Genomic DNA, 21,833 nt, shown 5'->3' on the forward strand with positions numbered 1-21,833 from the left:
GGATATTGATAAACAAAAATGTTAATTAAGGCTCTTTAGAGTTCGTGTATTCTTTTTAAAAAGAGAAGGTGCTGATAGTTCATTGAAAAAAGTAAAATAACTCAGATTTAGAAATCAAGTAGAAAACAGCTTTCCTTACTTTATCCTAAACCAACATTTTCTTGTTACTTTCATTTTTGTGTCTCTGAGTATCACTTTTTTCCTGTTCTCGAGGTGTGTTTTGAAAGTACTGTACCTCTTAAGTTTGAGGGATTTTGTTGATTTTTTGAGACAAATAGGAAACGTACACTAAATATTTTATTGAAATTACTCTTTATTTTGGACATACAAAAATATTTCTTATAAAGTTCCTCAGGTTTCTAGTAGGTTCTGATCGCTGTACCCTAATATAGAATTTAAAGGATGGTTACATACTTTTTAAATGAGATGGTTTGGATATGATTTCACTATTGAGCACTGTATTTCTGTTTTATTTTTCTTTAACTACAGGTTATCTTGTCTACGAATTTGATAAATTTTGGTTTGAAGAAAAGCCAGAAAGCATTATGTACTTCAACATATATAGAGAGAAGTTTCATGAAAAGATTAAAGGACTCTTACTGGATTGCAACGTATCACTTACTTTAAAAATATGAATCGTCCATCACTTTTTCTATTTCTACCACATTTTGCACACACTACAGAATTTATATGTTGTAATAGAAATTATCTGATCAATTATTCTCCTTATATCTAATTTCCTACAAAAATATTTCAGAAATTCTATTTAAGAAAGCTAGTGGACAATCAGTGTATGTTTACAGTTGTTTGTACACTGTCCTTCCAAAGATCCCCTCTGGGAGTCACGAGAACTGCAGTTTGGAACTTGGGACCTAGCCCAGTTAGTGTCAAAGTACAAATCAGGTATTTGTATTAAATTGGTTGATTAAAATGTGTAAACGTCAGTTTTCATTGTTCTGTGTTGTAGCTATCAAGTTGGTATCTTTTCGAAGTTCTTTTAAGATTTTTTTGTTCTTTAGTTTGGAAATGATTGTTTTTTATTTTTGGCTTATGGTGTTTTAAAGTTAATTAACAGGGAGAGTTGTTCTTCCTAGTTTTCTTTATTTTCATCTCAATCCCATGTCATAATGTTGCTTCGTTAGGAGCAATGAGAACGTAGGGATGTCGGAGAGGATCAAGAATCACAGCCTCCTTGGTTTCTCTGATTAGTTAGCATTATAGTTAATGAGAGAGTGACAGTATTGGTGACTAGCTTTTTTGTTTTTAAATACCACACTTTAAAATGTCATGGTGTTATCTTAAAGCTTAAAGAAATTTTCTCCTCTTCAGTATTTGCTTTTTATCAGTTGTGGTAAAGAAGCTTTGCAGTGCTTGGTGTGAGGGCCTCTTATGAGGCCTCTCTACCTCTGTGTGTTTATGAAAAGAGATGTATGTGCTAAGAAAATCTTGATTGTATTCAAAGGACAGTTGATATTTCAATAAAGCTGTCTTTGAACTTAAACAAGAGGAAAACTTAAAGCTTTTTAAAAATCTCGCTTACATATCGTTGGTTTATTTGACTTACTGTTAACTCTTTACTTTGACTCCCTAGTGTTTCTAGGTAATGATGTCTGGACTTCTTGGGTATTCTTTGAGTTGACAGTCTGTGGGATTCTGCGGTAGGCTGAGGATGATGATTCTGCAGGAGCATTTTGTATAGCTTTATTCTCCTAAAATCTCAGGAGGGCAGCACGTACTGTCAAGGATCACGCAGTGATGAGATTCTAATGGGAGTGGTTTCTTCTTTGTGTGTTTTACACATTCGTACTCATAGCAAAACTAAGAGTTTAAAGATAAGTTCATCTGATTACTAAGTTCTCCTTAAATCCTACAGAAGCCAGCCTTTTAAAGACATAATTTAATCTAAAACATGATGATATTTAGCACATCTTTTAACGTGGTATATATCAAGTGTTTAAGGACTGGCTTTTATGTGATATAGCAAGACCTGAGACTTTCAAGTATTTGTTCATGTCTGTTGACAAACCCCTATCTTCAAACTTGCCAAAGAGAAGAGTGGTAAAAAATATCCTGTTGGAAAATAACAGATGCAGTGTTGTACAGCACATACATTAAGAGTGCATGCATTAAAATTATTATTTTCCCAACAAGATAAAACTATTTTTAAAATTGGGTTTATTTTATTGTAATAGTGGCATTTTAGTTTTCAGTATTATAGGAATTTAAAAATTGGTTTCTTGTGGGGGACTTCTCAACCTTGAGAGTATCTTAATTTTTTAAATGTTTTCAATACTTTATTATCCAGCTAGAGTTCTATGCGATGTAGCAAAATCCTGATAAGGATCAGGCTTAACCTTTAAAGTTCATTTTATCAAGGTGTTTACTATTACATGGAAAACAATTCTCTTAGTCTTTTAGTTTTCGTGCTGAAATACTTATCTTTATATTTTAATCTTTCAACAACTGAAATCTTGATCTGATTTTAAACCTTTATTAGTATCCTTAATAAAAGAATGATTGAAGTATGGAAGGGGAAACTTTTTAAGTAATTAAGTCCTCCCCTTCTAAGGAAAAAAACTTTTTAATAATATTTAAAAAAACAGAAAGTTTGCTTAATAATATGTTCTTTAAATCCACCTCTGTTTGTACAATGTTCTGTTTTTGCCTAAAATAATCACTAATAATTTCAGATAGTTCTATAGTGAATTGGTCTAAAAGCCACCAACAAATTCTAAGGTTTGATAGTCTGGAAGCCAAGCTAAGTGTCACCAGTTTGTAAATTAGAATGTAACATGAGCCTTCTAACTTTTATGTGATAGTGACATACGTGAAAAATAGCGTAATTGTGTCTGCCTTCCTACTTTTCCTTGCTTTCAACATATGTATGTTTAAATTTTATGTAGTCTTAAAGTCCATATTTAGAATTTTACCTGTTTCTATAATAATTAATAAAATACCAAAGTAGTAATAGAATTGAAGTAGCAGGAAAATTATGTTTGTTTTAGCAGCAAACAAGTGAATCACTGTTGAAATGAATTTTTGTATATGCCAGATTGAAGACAGTGTGTCAGTGACAAGAATGGTATACAAATATAATTACAATAGTTGTAGTTCAAATATGTTCTGAAAGACAATCTTTAAAGAAATTAGAGAAGTCAGGGGATATCAGTGAAACTAGACGAACCTCTCTTTGTGTATAAATGTGGTGATATAGTTAAATATACCATTTACAGAAAACATCTTTTTCTTGAAAATCCCCATTCTGATTTTTTTTTTCTATTTTAAGAGCAACTTGGATTTGTATTTTTCTCTGTGAAAATATATGTACTTTTCATTTTTATTCCAGTGTTCATAATTGTTTATGTACTGTTTCTCCTCTTTGCATTCAGTGAACTAGGACTTGGTCAAGGATTTACTCAAAATAGAAGCATTATATGAATGTGAAAAGTGGAATGCTCGTTGCCAGAGCAGAAAAGATGAAATGTTATCATTGCAGAAGAGAAGAAGTTTGGCTTAGAGGGCAATAATGTTTATTATCCTTCTTGAATTAATGATTGGGACCAGCAGCTATTTTCTCAGGATAAAGAGTCCACCCAACTTCTCTGTGAACAAGTCTGGGGAGACTTAATTTCCATTTTCATATTTATGAACCTCTCCATACAAGCAATTTTTTAATGAAAATTAATGGAATTATTAAAAATCTGAGAGAAATAATGAGTGAGCCTTTTTTTCTTTTCTGGCCTGAAGCCATTTCTTTTGACAAGAAAAATTTAAAACGTAGTGCAGATAAAACCCAACTGCTACATTACTGTTATTGGGTGATTCTAAGTTTCTGTTAAACAAAGTATTCAAAAAATATCTAAGCAGTAGCTTTCCCTGGGGGAAAAAGTGCTAGTTGGAAACTTAAAGAAATAGATTTTTGTCTACTGTGGATAAATCAGTTAACTTCTATGTAAAAGCAATAGTTGAAATGTGTTGTCATTTGTTCAGAATGTTGTGAGCAAATAAAAAACATCTTTAAATTGTTAGAAGCCTTTCTGTTAATATTTCTGCTCTCTTCCCATCCTCCCCTTCCTTTATTTAACTTATGTTCATGAAACAGTGCTTTTCTTATTTAATCCTTTAAACATGTTTCTATAGAATAAATCAGAATATGCAGAAAAGTTTTTTGTTTTTGTGACTTTAACTCATTTGCTAATTACGTATTTAAGATGTTGTTGATAAGAACAATTGCTTATGAGACCAGAAAAGAAGCCACCGCACCCCCTACTCTTAGAAAAGATAAGAATAATTCATACTATATTGCAATTTCTCAACTTTGCAATGTATCTTAGATCTATTTTTGTATTAATGCATAACTTTCTTCTATTTTTTTACAGCTGCAAAGCATTCCAGTGTGTGTATCTTACTTTGAACTAAACAAAAATACTACATGTGGAATTGGTTAGATACAGCTAAAGCAGTACTTATTAAAGTTAGAATGAATTATAGCTTTAAACATATATATTAGAAAAAAGAAGCGCTGAAAATTAAAGACAAAGCAATCATCTCAAGGAGTTCAAGGAAGAAGAACAAAATAAATCTAAAGAAAATTGAAAAGGAAATATTAAAGATAAGATCTTAGATGCATAGAGTATAAAACATGCATATAGTAGGATCAACAAAAGTAAAAAGTTGTTGGTTGAAAAGACTAACAATATTGATAAACTTTGGTGAGACAAATTAAGAATGAAAAAGAAAGCAAATAATAGATGATGTCAAGAATGGAGTATGAAACATCACTACAGATCCTACAGATATTGAAAAGAAAATATATTAAGAATAACCTTGGGGCCAATCCGGTGGTGCAGCGCTTAAGTTTGCATGTTCTGCTTTGGTGACCCAGGGTTCGCCGGTTCAGATCCCAGGTGTGGACATGGCACCGCTTGTCAGGCCATGCTGTGGTAGGTAACCCATGTATAAAGTAGAGGAAGATGGGCACGGATGTTAGCTCAGGGCCAGTCTTCCTCAGCAAAAAGAGGAGGATTGGCAGCACATGTTAGCTCAGGGCTAATCTTCCTCAAAAAAAAAATAAATAAATAAAGAATAACCTTATCAAAAATTTGAAAATTTAGATGAAATATAAAAATTTCTAGAAAAATACAACTCACCAAAACAAAACTGCAGAAGCAGCAATAAGAGAGCAAAAAGTCTTAAGAGCTATTAAATGGATTCAGCAATTAAAAAGCTTTCCACTAGAAAACCTGCAGTTCTATATGGCTTGCACCAGTGAGTTATCACATTTAAGAATAAAATCACTTCAGTTTTCACAGACTTCCAAATAATAAAGAGTGTACACTCTGCGATTCATGAGACTATGATAATCTTGATGATTAAAACCCAACCAGGACAGTATGGAAAAGAATACTTACATGCCAATGTCACTTCAGATGCAGTAATCTTAAAATATTAGCATACTGAATCCAGAAATATATTGAACAATATATTATGTAGTAAATAATGAACTACATATATAGATATAGATAAGCTGTTCAATACGGTTAATGCTCAGAATAAAATTAATGTAATTTGCCACATTAACATTTGAAAATCATGTGATGGTCTTAATAGATGCAGAAAAAGCATCTGATACAAATTCAACATCCATTTATATTAAAAACTTCTAGCAAATGATAAATAAAAAGGAATTACCTTACTTTTACAAAATGTTTCTTTATAAAATAAATTATAGCAAATATACTTAATTGTAAAGCATTGAGATCAGAATTAAGAAAGGATGTCCTGTGTAACCACTTGTATCATCAGTTATTGCCACAATAACAATGTATAACCACCAACCACAAAAAAATCTTGGTGGTATACAAAAAAAATCTCCTCCTCGCACATGGGTAGACTAGCCAGGCAGATTTGCTAATCTCAGGTGGCTTCAGCTTGCCTTAAATCCAGCTCATGGGTTCAGTTCCGCTCAGCTCCATATGATTTTAATTCATCTGGGACAATGGACTACCTGAGGCATGCTCTTTTCATGGTGTGACAGAAGCATAGGAACAAGCCCAATTGCTCAAATGTATTTCAAGGTTTTGCCCACATCATGTCCACTAACATTCCCTTAGTCATGGCAAGTCACATGACCAAGCCCAACATCAATGGAACAGGGAAATGTACTCTACTAGGAAGAGATGAGGAGTGAACATTTGCTAAATAATCTGGATTGTCACAGCACACCTATTCAGAATAGCGCTATTGATCCTAACTACTGTAGTCGAACAAACAAATGGAAAGAAAGAAAAGTTATTGTTCATAAATGGTGTGAATGTATACAGAAAAAAATCCAAATGAATCAGTGGTCAGATATCGAAGGGCAGGGATGAGGAATTTGATCAGATATCAAGGGTGATCACATTTTGAGGGTGAGGGATTCTGGCTAAACCAATTTAGCAGGATTCTTGCTGAAATTGAGCTCTTGACAAGCCCAAGGATGGAACCTAGTCAAAAAAGGTAGCTCTGAGGAGCCTGACTAAAGTTTGGTCAAGGGGGAGCGTCTTGTCACTACTGCCCATTGCCTGAGCAGGATCCCAGCAAAGAAATGAAGTTTTATGGTTTCTTATTCTTGAAAGAAACTCAAAGGTTGTGCATTGTCTTAGTTTGAATTTCCCTAGAATCAACCTTGAGACAAGGATTTGCCATTCATGTGAGAGGTGATCCCAGGAAACACTGATGAGGGAGTGGGGAACTCAGAGAGGGAGTGGAAGTCATCCTGTAAGGGATTTTTGTACTAAGGAAAATGCACTGTGTGTAACTGAATTTTGACCCCTCAAAAGTAGTCCACCTGAGGGTGAAGGGCCTGAGAAATTTATACACCAAATCCCATCAGTTCCTGGTCAAGGGCTGCTCCCAGGCGTGTTATTTTCCCTGTTCTAGTGTACCATGCACAGGTGGGCAACGGTGCCTCTGGTGGCCAGAGGAAGACCCTCAGAAGTACAGGTGCTGACATGACCATAGGAAGTCAGCCCAGCGTGTCCTAAAGTGGTCAGAGCAAAGTGATGTGTGCAGGATACTGAAGCATCTGCTACAAGATGCTTTTACAGGTAACAACTGGGGAAAATAAGCATGAGGAAAACCTCATGAAGTCAAGGGGGAGAAAACACAACCGTTAGTGTAATGTGGAGCTGATTGAAACAGAAATAGAATGATGCCTGACAGCCTGTAGGCTTCCTGGTCCTGCTGCTGCCATTCCTGGTTTCTGGATTAAAACAAGCCTTGTCTTTGACTTTTTTTACTCTCTTGTTTACTCTTTCCCCATCTCTTCTGCCCTAAGATTGTAGGCATGAAAAAACTGACTACAGGTGTTGATGAATTTAACTTTCCTGGAAAGATGCCATGAAGATTCATTTTTATTTCAGTAGGAGTCTCAGACTATTCCTCTGTCAAATCAAAGGTACCTTCTAGCTCAAAAATTCTGTAATTCTAGGATAGATAGCATGATTCTAATAACAGACATGCCCAAATGAATATAGTGTCTTAGATTAGAAGTTATTATAGATGCCATAAAATACAGACTCTAAAAATTAAAAATCTGTACTAAATAACATTTAAAGTAGGTTTCTGCCTATTGATTCTAAAGACGTTCACTTGCTATTGGGAAATTCTATAATCTAGGTGAACTTCAACTCTAACATTCAGATATAGATCCCAAAAGACACACTTTTAAAGGTGTTAGCAATACTTTATTGAATATATTAACTGACAACTGGATTAATAAATAGAAAGAAAATGGTAATGTTTTCTTTGATAACTGTTCATTTTTAAGTATTTATAAATATAAAATGCATTTCACTTAGTTTTCTGTCAGTTTGATTTATAATTAAAACATGTTAAACATCTTCATATTTAATCATAAAACTCCCCCCCCCCCCCACCAAACAAATAGTCAATCAAATGGAGTAACTTATCTGGACATTACATTTGCCAGGTTGTATAGTGAGTGTTTTGCTTCCCCCTCCTTAAAACACAGAATAAGTTACAAGAAATGAGTATTAATTAAAAAAAAAAAAGTCCGAACTCTCTACCAGAATTCCTTTATCTTCTTAGAGTAAAATAAAGTGAACAAATTTTTTTTTTAATTATCCAGTCAGCTAAGATTCCCACTGGTATGTTGCACCCTTTTCCTGAAGATGATTATGTGGCACAGTCCATGGTCTGCGTTGACTTCATCAATTCTCGCTTCAGCTGTTCAAAGCACACAAACATGATGACATGCCAGGATCCGAGTCGCAAGAAGGAAGGCACAAATCTGGAAAAGTGCATGTCACCCTTCTGTTAGTCTCCTTGAAATTCTTACAGCTATTATAGTACAGGCAGCTAATGCTTCTCATTTTACGACTCTTCTCAAATGAAGATGCTTAAAAGTACCCATTATTCGTCTTTCCCTACTCTGCCTAAAATGAAGCGTCATCTAGACGATACTGCTTCCAAACGACAAAACCCAGATGATCACATCTATGCAAGCACATAAACGTCCTTCATTCCCACCAGACCAGAGCGTGTCTCCTTTCTGACTTGGCCTTTTTCAATAACTTTCCTCCTTTTTTGAAGGGAGAAGAAATTTTTGTTTTGTTTTGCTTTGCTCTCTGAATGGAAGGAAGGAGAACTATTAAAAGAGGAAGTGAGAGGAGAAAGCAAAGAAGTGAGAAGTAAACGGACCATTTTCCAGAGTCAAGAAAAGAGGGCTGTCTAGATCTTGGCAATTCTTGTTCTTAGACTGTCAAGGGGCTAAGTGCATGTTTTTGTTTTTTTGGTTGTTTTTAAGAATTCTACCAAACTATGCAGACCAAATGATTGATTTTGAATGCCTGTTTGCAGCAATGAAATATTCCAGGAGGAAAAGATGTCATCAATTAAATCTGCCTTGGTCTATACAAATCGTCCCCCAAAGGCTTTTGTTTTTTTAGGTCTCGGTGTATTTCTCCTGCCCCTCGGATGTGTGTGTGCGTGCACACACGCGCATGCTTTAATTGTGGTAAAATATACATAACATAAATTTACAATTTTAACTGTATAATTCAGTAGCATAAAGTACATTCACATTGTGAGCAACCATCACCACTATCCATCGGCAGAACTTTTTGGTTTTCCCTAACTGAAACTCTACACCCATAAACAATACCTCCCCACTCCTCCCTCCCCTCAACCCCTGGTAACCAACACTCCACCTTCTGTGTCTATGAATTTGACTGCAAAGTTACTGCAATAAGTAGAATCATACAGTATTTGTCCTGTGTCTGGCTCATTTTATTTAGCATATGTTTTCAGGGTTCATCCTTGTTGTAGCATGTATCCCCAAAAGGTTTTAAATTTGAAAAGAATAGAAGTATTGTTAAATGCTTAATGGTTAATAACTGGTGTATCCATTTTAAGTTAATTTTACAATATATTTCACTTGTGTTAATGTATCATAAGTACACATTATGGTGAATTGGAACCTTGTGTACATTTATGCTTATTTTATTTTTATATTTTTCTTTCTTTCTTTCTTTTTGAGGAAGATTAGCCCTGAGCTAACATGTGCTGCCAATCCTCCTCTTTTTGCTGAGGAAGACTGGCCCTGAGCTAACATCCATGCCCATCTTCCTCTATTTTATATGTGGGACGCCTACCACAGCCTGGCTTGCCAAGTGGTGCCATGTCCGCACCCAGGATCCAAACCAAACCGGCGAACCCCAGGCCGCTGAAGCTGAGTATGCACACTTAACCGCTGCGCCACTGAGCTGACCCCTATGCTTATTTTAAAAGGTCTGAGGCATTATCTTATAATTTTAAAGGATTATAGAATTTTATCTTATCACTAGTTTAAACAAAAACACTTATATCCATAAATTAGTTCATACTGTATTTTCTTAGGAAGGTATTTTCCAATATAATATTGCTTTATGGGAAAATATGATGTACTACACAATACTAGTTTCTAGCTGAGTGTAATAATTACCCAAACCACATCATTTTCTGCATCACTTCCCTAGGTCAGTTGCAATGATTTTTTTCTGGTTTAGCTTTAATACAATCTAAATATCTGAGTCCATCAAATTAAAATAGTGAAAATCAAATCTTATTTTCTCATAGCCTTCCATTATGATTTCCCTCCACTTTATAGTTCTTCTGCCCAGAGAAGGCAAAATACTGTCTACATTTCCAATAGATTGGGACCAAGGAGAGGTCAATGATTTCAAATGAGCCTCTCTGATCAAGGTTGAGAAAAATTTAATATCACAGCCTTTAATTTTCAGGCGCAGCAGAATTGGTGGATTGGAGAAATTTATAGCAAGGAAAAGTAGACACTAAGTATCCTGCATATACTAAGGCTGGTCAGCTACATGCCAATTGTTTAGACAAGATAGTGTCCCAAAGCACACAGATACCCTGACCACAACATTATAGATATGGAAGATCATATCCTACCCTTTGAAAAAAGCTGACGGTCCTTCCTTAGTGAGCATTGTCGTTGCACAGTTGGGCACACTTGTGTACTGTCCTGGTGGAGAATTAACAAATGTGGTTTTCACCATGTCCACTGGAGAAGACAGAACTGTTGCACAAAATCTGGCGATGACAGCCGACACAAAGTGGCAAGGTACATCATCTAACATGGATCAGTGAAACAGGTCGACATCAGTTTAGGGAGGGGTTTGTAGTTTTTAGTTATCTATCAAATCTTGTAAAGCTGTTGATAATAGGAGGTCAATGCAGGTGTCTTATACATAAAGAAAATATAATAAGGAAGGTTACACTTATACTAGAAAAAGATGGTATGTACTACATGGTATAGTGGATTTTAAGTGCCTTTAGGAAAATAACCTGTCAGTTTTCTCTGTGCCCTCAGGGTATGGCAGAAAGCCCGATATATAGGCATCTAATACTTTTTGACTGAATTAAAGTCATTGTCCAAGGAGAGGTTCAATGTCTCTAGAACCTGTTAGGATATTATTTTTAAGAACATATCCAATGGTACTACTTTTTGGATGAGACCACTGATGACCTCTTATATAACCAGCTCATTTGGATACAGTACAGAATGGACTCACCTCCTGAGTTCTGCTTTATAAAGAATAAAATGCTAACAGAAGTCCCATATGTTCGTATTAAATAAGAACTGCTGATGTAAGAATACAGGTGCATTTTGTTTTTGTCGCAAAAAAATTTTATTGCAGCTAAACTTCTAAAACTCAGGGTTTCAGTCTTTTTCTGCTTCTCAAAAGTTATATCTAATATTCAAAATTACTTAACTTCTTAAAGAGGAAACTATTACTATTAAGGGATTTGATATAATGTGGCTGGAGAAGTTCTAAGGTGAAATTGTAAATTTTTATATTTACAGTTATTAAAACAATTAGAATTTTTATTTTTTATATAAAAAAAGTTACCTGCTAATAGTTGGTTTTTCACAAGGGCCTCCTTCATTAGGTCATGGGTTACTAGCTCTGTACAATTGATGATGACATTTCTTGTCAGATTGAGAGTGGTCCCTGGGAAAAAGAAAATGTTTAATAACTCCATTACATGATAAAGTGCTGATTGGACGTATGTGTTTTAAGGATTATAAAATCCATCTTGAAGTTAGTTACCTTTCCAAAGACCCGTCCAGCCTTCTGTTGTTGCTGTAATTCTGTAGGCATTATAAGTCCCAGTGTAGCGAGGTTTGGGACCATGCAGATGGCTCTGCGCTTGAAGTCTGACCTTCACGACCTCGGTGGGTTGCCCAATGAATACTGCCACTCCTCCAGTCGTTAGGCCAGCTGAGACCTTGCTTCCTAAACTAGCTGTTGTTATTCAGAGAGAAAAAATATTTATCAAGCAAAAGAGAAAAAAAATCGAGGCCCAGAATGCATGTATGCCTTTTTAATTTTTAGTGGTTAATACTGCTGTGTCTTTATATCTTTTCTACTTCCCTAATGCTGGTGCATGTGTTGATCATGTACTAAATATGCACCAAATCATAGTGGGCTAGAAGACTTCAAATTGACTGAAATTTTTTAAAAATGAAGACTTTCAAGTAAAAAAGAAAACATAATGCCTATTTAAACAGTGCCTTAGTTCTTTCCTATATTTACTCTCTGTTTCAGTATTTCCCAACCGGGAGGAGGCACCAGTCACCAATGACTTAGTCTTCCTCCCATCAATGGTAATGTTAATTACTGGACTTGGGGGTCTTCGGAAAAGCCTCAGTGGACAAACAGCCCCAATATGGGATGTCAAGTGGGGTCAGACTACAACAGACTACCAAAGGGACAAAAATAAGCTGATAAAGTGATTTTTGACTTGAAATTTTGAAAAATTAGCTTAAGTTACTCCAGATAGATATCATTTAATAAAACCACAAATAGTCTTGCAGCCCCATGCCCATTCCTATAATTAAAGATAAAGTATGAATCGATAACATTTGCTCCTCAAGGACTTTCTTGGTCTCTCTAACTCTGTTTCCTAATCTGTAAAATGGAGATAGTTATCTTCCTCACAGTCATTGTGTGAGTTAAAATAATATCAACATAGCACTTAACACACTATCTTGCATATGGGAAGTACAGCAATTCTTTTCATTACCATTATGAGTGTACTCTTCTCTCATCATGGTCAGGAGCTGAGCATGTAATAGATAACCATCTTTTAATTGGCACCATCATGTCGTTACAATTCCCTTCACTTTTGGCCCACATTTCTAATCTCATTCTGATGCACTCATCCTCTCTTCCAGGCCTCTTTCCATTTCCCCATCAAGCTCCTTGGGAGAGAGGCTGTGTTCTTTGTCTTCACATCTCATGACCCATTTCCTCCTCAACCCTCTACAGTCTAGCTTCCACCCCCATTGCTCTGCTGAAGATGTTTTTGCTAAAGAAACCCATGAGCTTTTATTGTTAGGTACATTGATCACTTTTCGGTCCTTTCCACACTAGATCTCTCTGCTCAGTTTGACCCTGCTGATAGTTCCTCCTGTGACTCCTTGGAATCCAGATGTTTCTCCTAAACTCATGCGATAGCTGGACATTACCTGTCAATGCGTCCTAAACTGAATTTCTTACCTTTCCCTTTAAGGCGGTTTCTGTATTCCCTCCCTCAATGAATGGTATCTTTAGCCTGAAATTTGGAAGTCATCTTATATTCCTACCTTTCCCTTACGCCTTACTTCCAGTTGTCCCAGGTTCAATTATACTCCCTAAATCTTTCAATTGACCTCTCTTCCCCTTCCTTATTGCCATTGCTTCAGCATATCCCGATCATTTCTAACTTACCCCTTTCTTTCCCTTTTTCTATACATTCTCTATACTACAGCCCAAGTGATGTTTGAAAATATAAATGGTTTATGCCACTCCTCTGCTTAACATTTTCAATGCCTTCCCATCACTGTAAGCATAAAATCCAAATTCCTTAGCGTGGCCTGCAAGGTCTCTTGTGATCTGACTCCTTTCTGGCTTCACCTCTCCCTCCTTGCCAGCTTGTCTCCCCTCTCTGCCGTGTGTGTTCTCGCCACTCCTCTCGCAGTCTTTGTACTGACCTTCATTCTAATGGAAGGTCTTTTCTCACCACTTTGCCTGTTTACCCCTATTGTCATTCAAGACTCATTCAGACATCAAGTCTTCAGGAAAATCCTGCATGGCCATGCCCAAAAGGCTAGGTTAAATGTTCCTCTTCCGTGTGCCCCAGGGGCCTGTAATTACTTCTGACACAGCATGCGTCACAGCATGTAACCATCTATTAACTGGGCCTCCCCCAGACCCCACACTCTGAAGTGTAGCTCTTGCCTAGAGAGATATTTGTCATCTGTGCATCTCATACAGTTTCTGGCACATGGCAGCTCAATAAAGCTAACTAAATGAATGGAATAGGCATAGCATAGAATACTGGCAAAATATGTCCTATTAATTTGGCGTCTAAAGTCCCCAACAATTGGTTAGAACAGTAAATTGTGGAAAAAAACCACCAGAATGGGCAGCTTTACATCCTTTGGGTTTCTTCTCTTGCTACATCTATAAACAGACAATGTAGTATTGATCTAGAAACATCCAGATTTTATCTTTACTTTGGAAGTACTTGTGTAGATAAACTTAAATTTATATGTTTGTATAAACAATATTTATAACATGTCCCATAAGGTCATGTTATGCAAAGGTTACTTAAAACAGAAATGATGAAATCTGCCTAGGCAATGGGTTATCATATTCATTTTACCATCAGTACACCTTCTCTCTGGATGGTCTGCTCCACAAGAAAGTGCCTCTGATATTTGCTAGCTGAGTGGTCTTGAGATTACTTAACTTTTCTGATACTCACTTTCCCCACCTGAAAATGGGGATAACAGTTTGTATCCCACAGCATCGTCGTATGGTTGAATGAGGCACCAAATCACATGCAAGCTGCAGGGGGCAGGACAGTGCAGTGCTTATGAGCCTGGGCTCAGAGGCCAGGCTGCCTGGGCTTGAACTCTTGCTCTGCCCCTTTCCAACTGTGTGACCTTGGCAAGTTAAAAAACTGCTCTGTGCTTCAATTTTTCCACTTGTTAAAGGATAAAAATAATAATATCTTTCCAGTGGTGATGTATCGAGGCACTTAGAACAGTGTCCGGCTCCTAGGAAGCACTCAATAAACGCTAACTAAACTGACAGAAATTCTTGGTATTCACCGCACTCAAGAAACATTAGTTTCCTTTTCTTCTTCCCTTAAACAAACTCACTACAGCTGAAGTCCACTTTTTCTTCTTTGGTCTTCCCCAGCATTAGAGACCTTACAAGGAACCTCTTAAAGGAAAAGAGTCTTTTCTCATCCTTTCAACTCTCCTCACGAGGTCTGGTTTTCTTCTCTTTAAACCAAAGACTTTCAAATTTGGTGCATACCAAAAGTTTGTGAAAACACGGATTCTGTGGTCCCAACTTGAACCATTCAGATTCAGGGGACATGGTAGTCCTCAGCACCTGGATTTTTAGCAATCTCCACTGGTGTTTCTGTGAGACTTCGCTGTTTGGGGAACTTTGATTTAAACATTATTTTCCAGCCCATCCATCGTCTCCAGACAGATATCCAAATTAGGCACAAAACTTCCATGACTGACTGGGTGATTTTTACACGTATAAACCTGCATCTGAAAAATCAACTTTGCACTCTTCTCCTTCTTTCTATGAACAGTGAGTACCAAGCTAATTTTTTGGGGGGGTTGGGGTGGAGAGAAGTTCAAATATTGATGTTGGCTTGCCAATTTGTTATGAAGACCACAAGCCTGTATTGTAACATTTTTTGAACAGAGCTGGGCCCAGGACGTGTCTCTCTGACTGTCTGCCCTCCCAGGAATGCTCATGGCTTACTTTCTTTCCCTGTGGTGAAGAACTCCTGGACCGTATCATAGAGGCCAATCCTCAGAGAGGCGAAGCTTATTTATCTCTGGAGGCCAGCAGGCAGCCCGCTGTAGAGTTTCATTGGCCCTTCTGTTTTTGCCAGAGTGGTGATTGTCCCCAGGATACCGTTATACCTCAGGGCACTGGAGGTCTGGCGCTCGCCTTGGATCTGGAAATGAGAAAGGTACAGGTCAGAGGGAAGTAAGAATTGAGTGAGGGGTCTTACCTGGTGAAAAAACAAAGACTGGCATCAGGCTGGCCTCCGTGGAGAAAGTTCAAGCGAAGATTTTTTCCCCTTTGTGTTCCTATTTTCAGTTCCTTTTCCCTTCTCAGCAACATCTCCCCCAATATATCTATATCTGTATCTATATCTATATATCTATATATGTACATCTGTATCTGTATCCATATCTCTATCTATAATCTATGGAGAGAAAGAATCTGGCTACAATGCACATTTTGAACATTCTCTCCCCTGCCCTCCCCGCCCCCAACTCTCCAGAACCCCTAAGACAGTAAGGAAGGTGCCCTTGCCCAACCCAAGAAAGAAAGAGAAAGAGCCTGGCTTGCAAACTCGGGAGGGGCTGATATTCTCAGCTCTTAGAACATTTAGTGCACCCTTACTTTGGAGGAGTTTGGCCATAGTCATGGTCAATTCATCCTCCTTGACCCTTGTGGTTTTTCGGTTAATTCTGGAAAAGTTCCAGTTTCCCATCCTAAAACCTCCGTCCGTCCGACGACCAGCCAAAATGTTTTTAAGGTGGCCACGAGCCTTGCTTAACTGAGAAACGGTGGTTAAACGACACCCGGAATCAAAGGGGCGCCCACCATAGGCGTCCCCTCGGGGCCCTGAGAAGCCTCCCCGTCCCCATCGCGCTCGCCACCTGCAGCCGGACTTTGGCCGTGTCCAGCGGGAAGGCGATCACGTCCGCCACGCAGGCCGCCACTCCAGCCGAGAAGATCTTGACCGCCATGGTCGGGGGCGCGTCCGAGGCTGTGGGCCCCACCATCCTCGCTCAGAGCGGAGCGACGCGCCGGAGCACGGGGAGAACGGCTCCAGCCCCGAGGGTGGAAGTCCTCCCTGTCTGCGCGCTGCGGTCCGGCGCGGGCGGCAAACTCGCTCTCCCCGACCCCGGGGACGGGGGGCGGCCGGCAGCCTCGGTGGGGCCGCGGGCCCTCGACGGCAGGCGGAGCGCAGAGTGGGGCCGAGTCGGGCGGCGCCTCCCTTCCCTCCTTCGTGTCGGAAGGACCCACGGCGCCCAGGCTGGCAGCGCCTGTGCGCCCTGCCCACCGCGGGTGGCTTATGTAGCTGGTCAGTCGAGCTCTCAGAAGACAAGGGCGTGAGACCCGCCAGGGGCGTGTCCTGAGGCGCCGGGCCCCTCCCACTGCGCTCTCCTCGCTCCGCGCCTGGGAAGTCACCCTCCGCTCCGAAGGCTCTCGCTGCGCACCTGGCCGCCGGCGCCCTGCATGCGCGGCACCTTCGAGGCCTCTGCCAACCTTCAGCTGCGCGCCCCTGGCTGGGAAGGGGAGCCGGTGGGGCTCCCCGAAACAAGCGCGATCGCAGTGATGCTGGTAAAAGGTTCTGCGCAGCCGGAGCTCTCCAAGGCAAGCATGGGGCGTTCCTCTTATTCCTGACTCCCCAGGAACCTTGCCGGCACCATCTCGGCTCAACTTCCCTTTCCTCTCCTTCTAACTTCTCGTCGTCCCTTCTTTCCAGCCACCAAATCCAGACTTGGAAAAGTCCCGGGCAGAAACCAGGAACACTGTGAACTTTTAAAAGAAATAAAGTGTTTCGTCTGAACTTTTTGTAGGAGAATGTCAGATGAGATCGTAGACATACTAGAAAGCAAACAGCAAGTTGCTAAAGCGCTATACAAAGGGAATATCACTCGCTCCTTTTAATTCCATTTCTTAGGGGAGTGCGGTGGAAAGGACACCGGCAGGTCGCTTGGCTCCAGGTGCAGCTCCGCCGCTCACCTGCTCCGTGACCCTGGGCTATTCATCTTTACTCCCGCTTTTGCTTCCATCTGAGTAGAAGGTGGTTCCGGAGCTCCGCCCGGTGTGAAATCCTGCTGCTAACTTAACTGTAGTGATAAATTGAACTTTGTAATGTGTGTTTGTTGTGGGAGCAGGAGCTTTTCCTCCTTCTATCCTTGTGCAAAGATTTATTTTGAGAGTTCATTTATTCTTTTGGTCCAGGAGCAGGGAATAAGATATGAAGCCCCTAGAGAATAATTTCCAAGTCCTGTCTAAGACCACGTTGTGTGTACTGTGCAAGAAGCCATTCCTAAGGGGCTTCAAGGGAGGTCGTGCTCGAGGGACGTGGAGGAAGTCAACGTTAAAGGTAGGATGGGCTCTGGATAAACAGAGAAGAGAAGGAGGCTGCTGTGGGTTTTCTCCTCTGCAAACACCTGTTGAAATAAACAGCACCTAACGCAAGTAAACGGCATGCATGCAGCAAAGATGTTGGGGAAAGCAGAGTGACTATTGGGGAATACGTTCTGTTGTCCTGACTGGGAAATTGGAAGGTGAGGAAGAAGGAGAGAGGCAGAGTAAGCAGCTGGTAAGACGTGAAGCTGTAGAAGCCACATGAGACCCTGAGAGCTGACCATGAAAGATCTATTCTGAATGTAGCTTCATGTTATCACCTCATGCCTGTGTAGTACTTTATAGATTGTAAAGTGCTGCCACAAAAATGTCGCATTGAATCTGGTAGACAATACAGTTTTATGAAGGGTTGGATATGGAGTCAAAGATTTTCAGAGATGACTGCAGGTTTACGAACCTGGGTAGGAGGCTTGGTGATGGTACCCGCTGATTGTCATGAGGCATTTGGTAAGGGGAGGTGGTTTTAGGGACAAGAAGATGAGATCAGCTTTTAAAGTCTTGGAATTATTTGAAGAGAAGGGTGTTTATCATAGGCAAAGAGCTACCATAGGAAACTACACATAGCGTGCTAAGAGAGCAAGAAATCAGAGCTGGGCAGTATTTGGGAGTCAGCAATATGAATGTGATGAAAGAGGGTGCCATTTGCATGGGAGAAAGTACAATGGGACTAGGAAAAGGGGTCAAGGACCAAGCCATAGAGGTACCCAGAGTTATGGTCTGGGACGAACAGCTTGGTCAAAGGTAAAGTTAGGAAAAGAAACAGAGAGAGCCAGCCCGTGGCATAGTGGTTAAGTTTGGCGTGCTCTGTTTCAGTGGCTCAGGTTCATGGGTTCAGATCCTGATTGCGGACCTACACTACTTGTTAGCCATGCTGTGGCAGCAACCCAAATATAAAATAAAGGAAAAAAAGAGTATCCAGTCATAGACCCGTGGTATTTGAGAACATAGTTAAGGAAGAATGAGGTCTTAACTAGTGTGAAGTTTAGAAGAATGTCAAAATAGGACAAAAACAAAGAAAAGCCTATTGGATTTGGCTCTAACAGTATTGGTCATCTTAGGGAGGGCCGCTGTGGCGGAGTTATTAGGTTGTGAGGCTGATGGCTAAGCAGAGATTGAGAATGTTTGGCATACTATGACTAAATGTATAAAAGGGGAGCATTTTTCCTGCTAACTCTAGTGAACCTCTGCCATCAAAAGGTTAATCACCAACCCACAACCAAACCCTAGCCCTGAATCCTTCACAGTGATTCCATCTGTAGTGGTTTTACAGCATAATCTCAAATTCCTCCCATGAAAGAGTGAGAGTCCATGTCCCTTCCCCTTGTATCTGGGCAGGCTTATGAATGCGTTGACCAATAGAATAAGACAGAACTGAGCTATGTGGGTTTCTGAGGCTGGATTGTGAAAGTCCTTTCAGCTTCTGTCTTATTCATTGGAACACTTGAAGCCCTGGGCCACCATGTAAGAAACACAACTTCTCTGAGGCTGTCGTACTGGAGGGGCCCCATGTCTGTACTTCCAGCCCTCCCCACCAAGGCACCAGACATGAGACTGCAACTATCTTGGACTCTTCAGATAAACCCACCTGCCAGCTGAATACCACCAAGTAATCTTTGTCAGTGTCAGTAAGGCAGAATAATCATTCAGCTGAGCCCTGCCCAAATTCCTGAGCCATAAAATTGTGAGATATAATGAAATGGTTGTTAGTTTAAGCTGGAATATCACCTTTCCTGTTCTGAGAAGTTGGGAGCAGCATGTACCCTCTCTTTGCCCTTCCCCCTAACACTCCCTTCATGATGAGGAGTTGGATGCAGTGGGTGGGTTTGGAATCTTTGGACTTGGACATAAAAAGAAGTCATAGCATATTTTGAAGGAGAAGCAGGGTAAACTGAAAGTTGTTTTGTTTCCATAAGGCGTGTGTTTGCATGGTATAAAGGCAGGGTTTGACAAACTAGAGGAGAAGGTGAAATGAAAGCTTTAGAAGGGATGGGAATATGAGAAAAAGATCTGTTAGAAAATAGGAAGGGTTCAAGACAGGTAAGGACAGGTAGGAGAGGAAACCTGTGACAGGAGAAAGAGGCTGATTTATTTGAGACCATAAGAAAGAATGACAGCATGAGCCTCTGGGATATTAATAGATGTGGTCAGTTAGAGACTTCTTCAGGAGATAGTATCAGTTTAGTTCAGTGGTGGCTGAGCACCCAAGAAGTGCTAGGCACAAGGCCAATACTAAGGGTCAGAAAGGAAGCAGAAGTCAAGCCTCTTGAGAGGTTGCAGGAGTTCAAGATTCTGAAATCTGGATTGCAGGGAGCAGGCTCCCTCACCCCTTCTGAGAGGCTCTGGGAAGTAGGAGAAAGTTTGCCTCAGGTTGGAGAGCACAGTAGGGGAGAGGGTGGCATCCCCAAAGCGTTAGACTTCTGCTCTTCTGGCACAAAGAAGAAGATAAGAAGTAAAGGATAGGTCAGTGTGAGCAAGAGTAACGGACATTTTATGACGTACTAAGGCGTGGCAGCAAGTTCCTAATGTACTAAATTCCTGTTTTCCTCTTTTAAAATTTAGAGCAACATTTACAACTGCACTTGCTTGAACTGTGGTCAATCAGGAATTATTGAACAAAATGTCTTCATATTAAATAAAAAAGGATAACAATGCTGTGCATAAAATAGAGTTCTACACTTTCCAATAGTTCTCTCATTAACCACCGGTAGGAAATATCATGTGGTAGTTGTATAGATAAACGTGCAAATGACGGAAGAGACAGTTTATAAAAGAAGAAATACAAATTTTAAAAATTGGGGGGATATGTTTAATATCACTAATAAGGAAATTTACCTCTTTCACCTAATACATTAATATCTTGTCCCTACCAAAATTATAATTTTTATAACATTTATGTATACATTTTAAATTTAATATTATAAATATATAAAAATAAATTATGAATTTTATAATTACAAATTGTGAATGTAAATATATAATTATAATATCATGCCATATTAATGATGGCATTATAAATTTGCATAATTCTCTTGGAAAACAATTTGGCAGTACATGTTGAGCCAAGATAATGTCTATATCCTTTGATCTAATAATTCTCCTTCTAGATATCTTCCCTAAAATAATTCACTAAAGTATGAAAAAGTCGTATATAAGATGATGCTTATTATAGCTTCATATTCATACCAGCACATTAGTGGGAGTACCAACTTCAGTTGGGATCTATATGTGCGTATCTGGGATTGTCTGAAGAGCTGTGCGTATTAGTGGTCCGTAGGTGTCTACCAGTACATATTGATATGGAAGTGGGAAAGGAGACTGCCCTTAGGAATTGGGAAGGAGTAGGGGGAGGACAGGACGGGGTTTTCTTGGTCTAGCCCAGCCCAAAGAGAGAGCATCAAGCTCTGTATTAAGAGAAAATATTCCATTTCCTTTCTGATTAAGTTCGAATAGTGTAGTGATTAAGAGAACAACAGGTCCACGTTCAAATTCTGTCTAAGATACTTACTAGCTAGGTGAGCATGGACAAATCACTTAACTTCTCTGAACCTCCAGTTCTTCACTTTCATGATGAATATTCCTGCATCACCAGGTTATTCTTATGAAATAGATCACTAGTGCTAAGCCCCGATTACATAATCATCATAACCCTATGAAGGATTTATCCACTTCATGCACTTAACGAACACTTACATGGCATTTAACAAGAGCTTGACACTGTTCTAAGCACTTTACAAAATTGAACACATTTAGTCCTCCTTGCAGTTCTCTGAAGCATGTACTACTGTACATATTGTACGTCCACTTCATGGATGATGAAACTCAGGCTCAGAGGAGTTAAGTAACTTCTGGGTCATGTAACCACTGATTGGTATACTTAGTATGTCTGACCCCAGACTCTCAGTCACCACATGATACCCAAGCTGCCTTCTGAATATATTTATGACATGATACTTTCCCATGCTTTGAAGATGTATTATGGTTAGATGTACTCATTTTTTTTCTAGAAGTCATATCAAAAGCTTTATAAAAGTCATTTGTTTAAAACTTACTTGGTTTGTATACATTACTAAG

General features: G+C 39.3%; 2 protein-coding genes across 4 annotated transcripts in view; one reads left to right on the top strand and one right to left on the bottom strand.

Annotated features, from left to right (window-relative positions):
* The window catches only part of ELMOD2 (ELMO domain containing 2), a 31,721-nt gene extending 27,693 nt beyond the window's left edge, over window positions 1-4,028 (top strand). For all 3 annotated transcript variants that reach the window (XM_046657249.1, XM_046657248.1, XM_046657250.1), the window contains exon 9: window positions 490-4,028. In XM_046657249.1, coding sequence (XP_046513205.1) covers window positions 490-635 — 146 coding nt within the window. In that variant the 3' untranslated portion in view covers window positions 636-4,028. The remainder of the gene's footprint in view (window positions 1-489) is intronic.
* A 3,987-nt stretch (window positions 4,029-8,015) lies between these two features.
* On the bottom strand, window positions 8,016-16,612 carry UCP1 (uncoupling protein 1). The gene is given in 6 exon segments (XM_046657152.1): window positions 8,016-8,293; window positions 10,456-10,636; window positions 11,418-11,519; window positions 11,619-11,813; window positions 15,345-15,543; window positions 16,259-16,612. Coding segments are annotated over 6 exon segments (918 nt in total). The 5' UTR covers window positions 16,385-16,612; the 3' UTR covers window positions 8,016-8,178.
* Between the last annotated feature and the right edge of the window lie 5,221 nt (window positions 16,613-21,833).

The sequence above is a fragment of the Equus quagga genome, chromosome 3 (assembly GCF_021613505.1).
Source record: "Equus quagga isolate Etosha38 chromosome 3, UCLA_HA_Equagga_1.0, whole genome shotgun sequence".
Classification (NCBI taxonomy): Eukaryota; Metazoa; Chordata; class Mammalia; order Perissodactyla; family Equidae; genus Equus; species Equus quagga.